This window comes from Seriola aureovittata, chromosome 16, assembly GCF_021018895.1.
Source record: "Seriola aureovittata isolate HTS-2021-v1 ecotype China chromosome 16, ASM2101889v1, whole genome shotgun sequence".
NCBI classification, from domain to species: domain Eukaryota; kingdom Metazoa; phylum Chordata; class Actinopteri; order Carangiformes; family Carangidae; genus Seriola; species Seriola aureovittata.
In genome coordinates, this window is record NC_079379.1 from 10088211 (window position 1) to 10099181 (window position 10971).

General features: G+C 42.7%; 1 protein-coding gene across 1 annotated transcript in view; it reads right to left on the reverse strand.

Annotated features, from left to right (window-relative positions):
• The window catches only part of LOC130183872 (TGF-beta receptor type-2-like), a 34515-nt gene extending 23544 nt beyond the window's left edge, over positions 1-10971 (reverse strand). Inside the window, exons 1-2 of the mRNA XM_056399608.1 lie at positions 10882-10971; positions 3239-3278 (exon numbers count right to left, since the gene is read on the reverse strand). Coding sequence (XP_056255583.1) covers positions 3239-3266 — 28 coding nt within the window. The 5' untranslated portion in view covers positions 3267-3278; positions 10882-10971. The remainder of the gene's footprint in view (positions 1-3238; positions 3279-10881) is intronic.

Sequence of the window (10971 nt, forward strand, 5' to 3'; positions counted from 1 at the left end):
TTGTTTTAGAAAGAGAACACATTGCAGGGGGAAGCAAACATGAGAGCAAATGCTGCAGCGTGTGACTCTCATCTCTGTGTGACAGGCAACATCCTGTTTTTTGATGTGCTTTATGTGTACAGATGAACTCACACCGTACTGTATAACCATACTGTATAGGACATAAATCCAGCCTCACAAAACCCAGACTCTTGCTAAAAGCGTATTATTTAGGCATTCTGTGGAGCTGATTGAAAAATGTTAAACATTCACAGCAGTTCTATTAAATGGCACAAACTGAAAGCAAATCCTCATGCTAAATTTAAAAGATCACAAAGCAGTAAAAAGAGGAAAGGAAACAAACAGAAAACAAAAAAAGCTAGCAAAAGAGAGCAAGAGAGAAAAACCCCGCCTCTTCCTTCCTCTACAGATATTGTTTGTAAACCAACTCTTTCCTTTGCACATAATGTCAAACATCAACCAGTTTTTGTGGCTTTTACCACAGATTAGATGTATCCAAAGTATTTCATTGCTTCAAGGGGGATCATACTGTGATCTGTGATCTGTGCAGTGTAGGGTTAAACCAGCTTGAGGCCTGTCTTGCTATTAGTCCCCGGCCTGTAACTAATTCTGTGGTGAGAGCAGATGATAAAGATGATGGTCATGCCATTCACCAAACCTCGATTACAGGGAAAAGTCTATTTAATCAAAGAGAGGGATGATTTAGTTGCCCTGTCCCCAATAGAAATGTTTCAATATGGTTCCACATTGTGGTTGAGGATACAGTTACACACAAATACAATCAAAGTGTCTTGTGTTGAGAGGGGTAGATGTAGTATATCAAAAAATTTCATGCATACTAAACAGGAAACATATGCACTGCATGTGATAATAAAAGTCAGGAGGAATACCGTACTGACAACATGCTGCATCACATCACAGCATTTTACACAATCTTACACCAACACCAAGCGGAGGAAAGTGTGAAAAAGCTCTGGGAAAGCCACTGCACACGACCTGCCCAGAAACAAACGACACACAGGAGTTTGTGGAGTCCTTCAAAAAGCTAAAAGAATATACTGGACTTCTCTTCTAACTCATGGAACTGCAAAAAAAATTTTTTTTTATCTGTAATTAAGTTTCTGTTCTCTTCTCATGCCTTCTACTTGGTAAATGCAAGGGCCTCTAATATCAAGCCAAAATGGCAGCGGTCCACTGAAGGTTATAATACACAAACAGCATCTACTGATTTACAGTCGGCTCATTGAGTGATGCAGCTTGGAGATGGAGGGGATGGGCGTATGCAAAGAAAAACCCAATTCTTAATGACATGCAAGAGGCCGCACTCCAAATATGTTCAGCGAGCGAGCCCAGTGATCATGGTTTCCCGAGAAACCCACTTCTAATAAACATTCAACATCAGAGTGTTTGAAGGGCAAGTCCTCCCTGGTCCCAGCAGCCGCATGCGTATTTACAAACATCTGCAGATTCCCCCTGATGAGACCAAAGAATCCTCTGTGTACTTCCCATGGGAAAGGCTGCGCTGAGATCGGGATGAAACAACATTCCAGGCAAACAAGGTTTCCACAATAAAAATGTTGCACACAGTATATTAATGTCACACAAGGAGCCCTCCCCACCCAGAGGGACCTGTTTGAGGCGGGTACACAAGAAACAAACACTTAATTGGTGGATATTAAAAGAGAATTTTCAAAAATATCATAGGCAAAGTTAAACCGATAAATTAGTTTGCTTTATTCTTTTATGTTATAACAGTCTCCCCCCTCTGAAAATATGAACATAAAACATTTTGCTGACTTATAATCATATAAGAAGGCCTTTAAGATTAATTGACATTTTCACTAGATACCACTCTTCTTATTTTTCTCTAGCTGAATCATGGATTGAAGTGAATTCCTGTGATCTAACATCTCATACTGTTGGAGTAGATTTTACGCCTCATAAAACAGAATTTTTTTAAAGGTTGATTGATTAGATATCATCAGAAATGATTGACTCCCTTTTAAAAGTCATCCTGTAATGACTGAGGCAGTCAGGAGCCTTACTGAGCTAAAGCATCATTTTCCAACTCTGCTGTGAGATAGACTCCACATCACCCTCACCTCATACCCCTTAACCACATTTATCTGTCAATCCACCAGATATTATCCAATGAGCACGAACAGCGTTAAAAGAATCCGTTCACCTGGTAAAGATCAAGTGAATAGCAAATGAAGCGCTCTCAGCTAACCCCTAGTCAGCATCATGCAGCTATCTTTGATCTCAGGCAAACAGATGCACAGTTATTAGCTGAAAATGTGTGCCGTATATTCGAGAGCAACTTAACCCCCACCCTGCCAACACTTCCTCCAACTGCAGAGCACAGCGGTTGGGGCCAGTGGGTACATGTTGGGTGTGCCAGCACGGGAAGCAGCACTCATCCTGTGCCACCTTATGCTCTTGTTGCAAGCAGGAAATACCACCATGACCCAACACTGATAAGGACAAGACGCTGAACCAGGGCCACGTGGTAAACAATGCCAGACAATAGAGGAACCATATACACAACATGTGTTTATGTGTGTGTGAGAGAAAGTGAAGGAAAGATTGATGGGGATGGGAAAATAAAGAGAAAGAGATTTGGCTTCTTAAGTGAAGCTAAATACCATACTATGATTGAAATCCGGATACTGTGGTATAGTAAGCATAAGTACATTTTAAATGTTTATTAAAGGAATAATTTGACATTTTTATAGAAATGCAGATATTTCTTGCTGAGCGGTAGATGAGAAGATTGATACCACCCTCATGCCTGTTCAGTAAATATGAAGCTACAGACAGAAGGGGGTTAGCTTAGCTTAGCACAAAGAATGGAAGCAGGTGGAAACAGCTAGCTCTAACTTTGGGCAGAGCCAGGCTAGCTATTTCCCCCCGTTTCCAGTCTTTATGCTAAGCTAAGCTAACTGGCTGCTGACTGTAAATTCATATTCAACATGCAGACTTGGGAGTGGTTCCAAGCTCTCTCAAATGTCAAACTTTGAACAGTTAATAAATAAAACTTAAATAAATAAGTAAATTATACTGAAGCTGTAATCATATCTAATGATCTATGATTACACACACATAAATCACTTAATGGTTTATACAAATGGACAAATCAATCACAGGCAGGTTCACTTCATGAAGACTTGAAGGTTTCTTATTACACTTGAAAACACCAGTTTGACTAAATCAAATTCTTACCTCAAGGTCTACTTACTAGATTTCTTCCTCAGATGTCCTTGCATCTTACAGGTTGTCTTAGTTGTTATTGAGGGTAAAGAAATACAGAGAAAGGAATACATCATTAATAAATATAATGAATTAAGTATAATTAATCAATATAGCAAATAAACACTTGATACTTAACAACTGTATTATATTGTGTTGTGTATTATGTACTTATATATTGCTTGTAATTCTACATACAGTGGGTTAGAATAATGTGTTACCAAATTCCTATGAAATATTTAAACACTTGCGATATTCTGAGTGTGTGAATGTGTGTGAATGTGGTCCAGATATGTTTAATATCACTAACATCAACTAGGCAGATAGCCAACATGTTCATTCTCTGGGCTGTTGGGTCTGAGCTCTATTAGTAACTGGAAATCATTAGTACTCGGCCTCACACGGGCGGCACCATTATGTTAACAGTACTCTACCTCATGAGCTGGACACCAAATGTGTTAGATTTCGGTTGTTTATCAATTTATTGGCTATCACAAATTAAGGAAATATTAATATTAAAAATATTAATATTAAATAATATCTTTAAAATGAATTAAAGTTCACGGGGCACCAGCCTAAACTAATAGGCAAAATAGCCAATATGGTTTTAGTCTCAATTTATTACCATTAATCTGGAACTCTGATTAACCATTAGCTTACTAACTATAACCAAATTACCAAATCAATAGTAAGTTACAGTTGAAGGATTGGAATTCTACCGAGTAGAGGTTGGCAATATTCACGCTTGTGCAACATTAAAGACACCAGTAGTTATACTTAAAAGGCATTTATTTACAATGGAGCAGAGTAAAGTACAATGTCTAATCTAGCATATACAGGTGTGTGTGTGTGGGTGTGTGTGTGTGTGTGTGTGTGTGTCTGTGGGGACACAGACATAGGCAAGATGGCCGACTCAAAGTGGTCACTGTGACCACATGACCTGAACAAAGAAGACTACAAAGATGGCGGTAAACAAAGAAACTACTAAAATGGCCGCTGAGACCACCTAGTGTGTGTGAGAGGGAGGGTGTGAGTTTCTTTGTTAGCCTAGCTCATGTAATCTAATGGTACCAGGTTAGAGGGGGAAGGTTAGCTTCATGCAGGTTCTAGGACTGAGACGTACTGCTATGTGTGTGAACATACGAGTACTCGATTAACTGTATGACTGACCACAACCTAAGCAAACATTACAACAACAAGACATCAATCAACAAGTACATTAACAAGTTAAGGCTTCTGCTGATTAGCTATGCTGTGCTGTGCTATGCTGTGCTGGGAGAGGTTAGGCCCAGTCCGTTAACGTTACCCGATTCTTGGAACAAGCAAAGAGGTCCTTTCCAGTGGTTTGTAAAATCCAGTGAGTTTGGGGGGTTTCCTGGTGGAATAAAGTCCTGTCTGGCTGTGTTGCTTGCTGGTATCTCCTTTGTTCCCCTCACAGAGTTAGCTGTTCCATGCTAACTCTGCTACGACTCCTGTTGCTTGGAAAATCAGCTGGCCTTGTGTTGTAGCCGCTGATTCTGAAGAGGATTTGGTTCACTCACAGTTAATCCGAAGCAGGTCGCTGTTGTGGAGGAGAAGAGTGTTTGCAGGCTGCTGGTTGCAGGCCGGCGAGAGAGCTAGTTTCTCAGGTAGCAGAGCTGACCTGGGCTGGGGCCTTGTTGCCCTTTGAAGAACCGAGAGGAGAGGGCTGGAGCTGCTCTCCAGAGCAAGCCAAAAAGGGAAGAGAGTGAGAAGGGGTCTAGAAGACTGGTTTTGTTTGTGACACCTTAGGGGGTCACATGTCACACGCTGGCCCACACTGGCTGGCCAGTGGGGTCCATGGGGGGAAGGGTCATCCCCAGGTGTGAACCGTGAGGAACTGTGGGGTGTGAATTCCTTTGTCCAGTGGAGCAAAGAAACATTTGGTCTATTGAATGACTGAGTCCCAACAGTCCCCCCTTTGTTGTCAGGATGCCACCTGACGTGTCATCCTGAGAGCACAATGTATAGTCCATTTGTCAGTTCATTCAACGGGTAACATCCGGGCATTTGTCAACACTATCTATCTTGGCTAAGCAAGAACAATCAGGTTACAAAGCAGAGTTCAGATAATAACCACAATGATCGAATAGTGTAAAACAACTAACATGTTTCCTAGTTACTCATGGTGTTAGTGAGGACAGGAAAGTCAGTGATGTTAGTTTGTTAAGGTGAGATATAGAGGGTGGCACCTAGAATGACAAGATTTGGAGTGTCTGGGTGAGTGTGCCATGTATATGCAGTGTCCTAAACTTGTATCTGACTTGATTCAGAATTTAGTTTGCTGCTGCTGCTGCTGCTGACAAACCCATTGTGTCCATCTGGAAGAGTGTAGGGTACCCTGAGCCTACTTACTGTCAGTACTCAGTGCGGCGAACTCTGGAGCGCCGGTGCTTTAAGTTTTCTTTAACCTGTGGCACAAAGCTGTAGCACTTTGAGTAGCTGAAGGAAGAACATTCAGAGGCATTGTCACTGTCTGAATTAACATGGTCAGAGATGACGTGGTCATTGTCTGATCCATGTGTTGACTGGTCCTGTGTCTGAGCCAGAATTTCTGCGTAAGGCCGTCTCCTGCTCCTGTTGTGGGAGTGCCTATCTCTACTCACTTGGTGGGCGTGGCGGTTACGCTCAGCACCCATATGTGGCCTTTTATCACCCCCCTTCGATCTGTTCTGAGGGTGATCTTTTGAGGTTACATGTCTGTGTGACGCTAAGGTGTTTGAGTTGCTAGGCTCAGTTGTTTTCCCCCTTGCCTTGGAATTGACCATGGTTTCCCAAGCCATTTTTGTCATTTTCTTTATTTCCTGCATGGTGGGCTTACCTTGATGCGTCATCAGTGTAACATGAGTGCGTACACAGGGATGGAGGTTTCGTAGGAACAAAGACTTGAAGGTGGAGTTCTGCTCTAAGCCTGGTGTGTTCCTACCCTGAAAATATGCATGCCTCAAACGTTGGTAAAAGTCATTGGGATGTTCATGGCGGGAGTGTTTGATTTGAGAAGCTGCAACCAAAGATTCTATCTCATCCGCAGCAGGAGAGAATTCTTCTGTCAGTGCTTGACAGAGCTCTTTGTAGTCATCTCTGACACTGGGAGGCAGTGATTGCATAAACTTGTGGACTGCTTTTGAGCTGGTCTTCCACACAAGTTTAGTTTTCTCCCTTTGGGTTGCATGGGGCAAATCAATTAAGTTGCGATCTAACTCCCTAAAGTAGTTTTCAATATGTTGATCAGAGCTGTCTGGATCAAAATGTTCAATGTCCTTTGCTAATAACTCAAGCGCTTCGAGGCGGGGGCACTGTGAGGTCCCTACTGATGAAGGCGAGACTATGCTAGCTGGACTAGAGGAAGGAGCTGAACAGCAGTCATCACTCTCATGGAGGTGCAGAGAGGAGGCTGAACAGTCCGGAAAAGTTTTGGTCCTTCTGTTGGAGGGGTGAGCACAGGTGAAACTGTTATGCATCAGTGGCTGATGGGAACATGAATATCCTCTACCGGATAAACTACCTGTCTCTTCATTGTCAGTTTCAGGAAGATGGGAAGTCAGGTGGGTGTAACCTCTGTCTCTCAGTGGAGGTTGAGGAGCTGACTTCATTTCCCAGGACATAGGGTCAGTTGGGAATTTGTCCCATCCTCTGAGTGGAGGCGGAGTTAACCTGTCATTAAGGGAAGAGTGTGAAGCAGAGAAACCAGAATCACAAGCACTGACCGATCGTGGTGGAGCAAAGCATTCTGATTTAACCCTTAACAATTCTTCCTTGTGTGAACAGAGGTCTACCTCTGCTGCATGCAGGTCTCCTAAGTAGCGCATGGCTTTCTTGTTAGCTTCCTTAACTTCCTGGAGGAGAAAAGCATTTTGAGCTCTAAGCGATTTTACCTCCTCCTCTAGGGCTGCTTGGCTCTGAAGTGAAATGCTGGTTTGCCTGTGGAAGTTCAACAGTACACATCTTAACAATGGGCCTTTGGATGCAGTCTGAGCATCACCTTTGTCACTGAGTAGCAAGTCTATTTCTTTACTGCACTCACTGGAATTTAACTTGCTGATAAATTCTAGGTAGCCAGGCTTCAGGCTCTGTGCTAGGGAAGAAATAAACTGCTCTACACAGGAGTTCTCCATTGTTGTGTCTGGGAAGGAGGCAGGTTAAACAAGTTTTTCACAAAACAAGAAGTCAATGTAGTTGGCTGTGGTGTTGCGCTGGCAGACACCTTGTAGTGTAGTTTGGCAGTACACTAGCCTAACTAAACAATGCAGTGGCCTACACTATGGGGGGTAGCTTCCTGTGGAGGAGGGGCAGCTACACTAGTGGGCATAAAGATTAAGGACAGTAAAGGCAAGTGCAGGTTTACTGTCTGCTTAAGAAATGTTTCAAAAAGCAATGACTGAGATGCAAGGCAGTAACAGTCCAAAGATTATCTCTTCAAGTCGACTCAGGCTGTAATGCAAGGCAGTAACAGCTAGGTGCAGAACTTGGGTTTCACAGGGCTGATAGCACGCTGTGGCTCTATCTCAGGCTCTATTTCTTACTCAGGCTGAAATGCTTGGCAGTAACAGCCAGGTATAAGCTCTCTGTGTTACACAGGGCTGTCGGCACACAGTGTCTAAGTTAAAGGGAGCAGCAATTCTGACAGCTTTACTAGATAGCATTGAACACGTGGTATTCAAATGCTGGACTGAGGTTCTTACATTTCCTACAGAATAAACTCAACTGGAATTGTTAGCAACAATAGCAGGCTCTTGATACTAAGGCTTATGTGTTAGCTATTAATAACTGGAGGACGTCTAATATTACTTCAGGTAAAATTAGTACCAATTCTCACCACAGTGCACTTGTTTGTAAGTACACCTGGACGTTTACTCCTGTGGTGGACTAAAAATTTTTCAACCTTTGCGGTTTTGGCCAAATTATGAATTTAATATTGCACAATTATGAATATTTGCCAACAGTACTCGGCCTCACACGGGGCACCATTATGTTGGGTCTGAGCTCTATTAGTAACTGGAAATCATTAGTACTCGGCCTCACACGGGCGGCACCATTATGTTAACAGTACTCTACCTCATGAGCTGGACACCAAATGTGTTAGATTTCGGTTGTTTATCAATTTATTGGCTATCACAAATTAAGGAAATATTAATATTAAAAATATTAATATTAAATAATATCTTTAAAATGAATTAAAGTTCACGGGGCACCAGCCTAAACTAATAGGCAAAATAGCCAATATGGTTTTAGTCTCAATTTATTACCATTAATCTGGAACTCTGATTAACCATTAGCTTACTAACTATAACCAAATTACCAAATCAATAGTAAGTTACAGTTGAAGGATTGGAATTCTACCGAGTAGAGGTTGGCAATATTCACGCTTGTGCAACATTAAAGACACCAGTAGTTATACTTAAAAGGCATTTATTTACAATGGAGCAGAGTAAAGTACAATGTCTAATCTAGCATATACAGGTGTGTGTGTGTGTGTGTGTGTGTGTGTGTGTGTGTGTGTGTCTGTGGGGACACAGACAAAGGCAAGATGGCCGACTCAAAGTGGTCACTGTGACCACATGACCTGAACAAAGAAGACTACAAAGATGGCGGTAAACAAAGAAACTACTAAAATGGCCGCTGAGACCACCTAGTGTGTGTGAGAGGGAGGGTGTGAGTTTCTTTGTTAGCCTAGCTCATGTAATCTAATGGTACCAGGTTAGAGGGGGAAGGTTAGCTTCATGCAGGTTCTAGGACTGAGACGTACTGCTATGTGTGTGAACATACGAGTACTCGATTAACTGTATGACTGACCACAACCTAAGCAAACATTACAACAACAAGACATCAATCAACAAGTACATTAACAAGTTAAGGCTTCTGCTGATTAGCTATGCTGTGCTGTGCTATGCTGTGCTGGGAGAGGTTAGGCCCAGTCCGTTAACGTTACCCGATTCTTGGAACAAGCAAAGAGGTCCTTTCCAGTGGTTTGTAAAATCCAGTGAGTTTGGGGGGTTTCCTGGTGGAATAAAGTCCTGTCTGGCTGTGTTGCTTGCTGGTATCTCCTTTGTTCCCCTCACAGAGTTAGCTGTTCCATGCTAACTCTGCTACGACTCCTGTTGCTTGGAAAATCAGCTGGCCTTGTGTTGTAGCCGCTGATTCTGAAGAGGATTTGGTTCACTCACAGTTAATCCGAAGCAGGTCGCTGTTGTGGAGGAGAAGAGTGTTTGCAGGCTGCTGGTTGCAGGCCGGCGAGAGAGCTAGTTTCTCAGGTAGCAGAGCTGACCTGGGCTGGGGCCTTGTTGCCCTTTGAAGAACCGAGAGGAGAGGGCTGGAGCTGCTCTCCAGAGCAAGCCAAAAAGGGAAGAGAGTGAGAAGGGGTCTAGAAGACTGGTTTTGTTTGTGACACCTTAGGGGGTCACATGTCACACGCTGGCCCACACTGGCTGGCCAGTGGGGTCCATGGGGGGAAGGGTCATCCCCAGGTGTGAACCGTGAGGAACTGTGGGGTGTGAATTCCTTTGTCCAGTGGAGCAAAGAAACATTTGGTCTATTGAATGACTGAGTCCCAACAGGGCCCAGTGAGAAATATGTTATTGTAAGATGCAGTTGAAATGCATTGCTGTGACGTCAATCGTCCAAATGGATTTAATTTAACGCCTCGTTCCAAAAGCCTCTCCTCGGCCGGAGCAGTCATTTTCCCTTGCCAGTTTGTAAATTTACCGTGACTGTGAACATGCATTTATTTTCAGCCACTCCATGGAAATTGAGGCGCAGCTCAGCTCCTGTGGATGACTTTGATCATGGAGAACCTGCTCGCAGTTTCTTCCTTTTAAACAAACTGTGCTTGACATAGAGTGAGATTGAATCTCTGTATGTGCCCTCATAGCCTGTGCATCAACACAGCATGCAAATGACAAGAAAATTACATCCCTCCTCTAATAGAGCCATTGTAGGCTTTATTCAGTACATCCACTGTATTGCTGTGGCATATAGTGCGGCTAATGAGGCTCAGAACAAGCTGCTGATGGAAAATCATAAGATATTCTCAAGTGAACACAGACTGCATAGATTTACAGATGTCAAGGCTGAACACTGATGTCTGTGCCTGTTGAATACACTGCTTCTAGATAAAATCATTTTTCCATTTGGACAAAGGCATCAATTTCACATTTACTCATCAGATTTAATGAAGTTCACTTTGGCTTTTGGAGCCAACCACTTCGTTTTTTTGCCAGATCCCAGTGTGCTTATCCAAACAGGGCGAATGCCAGCTTTCTTGCTGCAAGGAATTTTCTTACAGAGCACTCCCATCACCTCTTCTGACACCAGGATGATTTAGATGCTTCAGGAAATCAGGCTTTAGTGCTCAGCTCTGCTCCGGTGCAACTGTGAAACACTAGAGATTTTATTTATTTATATATTTCTATTTGCTGGAATTTCATCATGAGGTTCAATCTTAAATATGATTTTACGAAGCGAATAAGCTGTTCCAATCCAAAACCACACCAAGCAACACTTTGTTGATATCAAGTGTTTATATTGTTGCAGTGGTTTACGGCAGGACAGAAGCAGCTGAAAACCAAAGCTGTCAGACAGAATACATTTAGAAATCAAATACAGAACTGAACTTACCTGGGCCTGACTTCCACATGCACACACTTGTTGTCAAGCTTTAAAATCCCATCTTTTCTTTAAGGTTTGCATCTGGTCGTCACAGCAAAT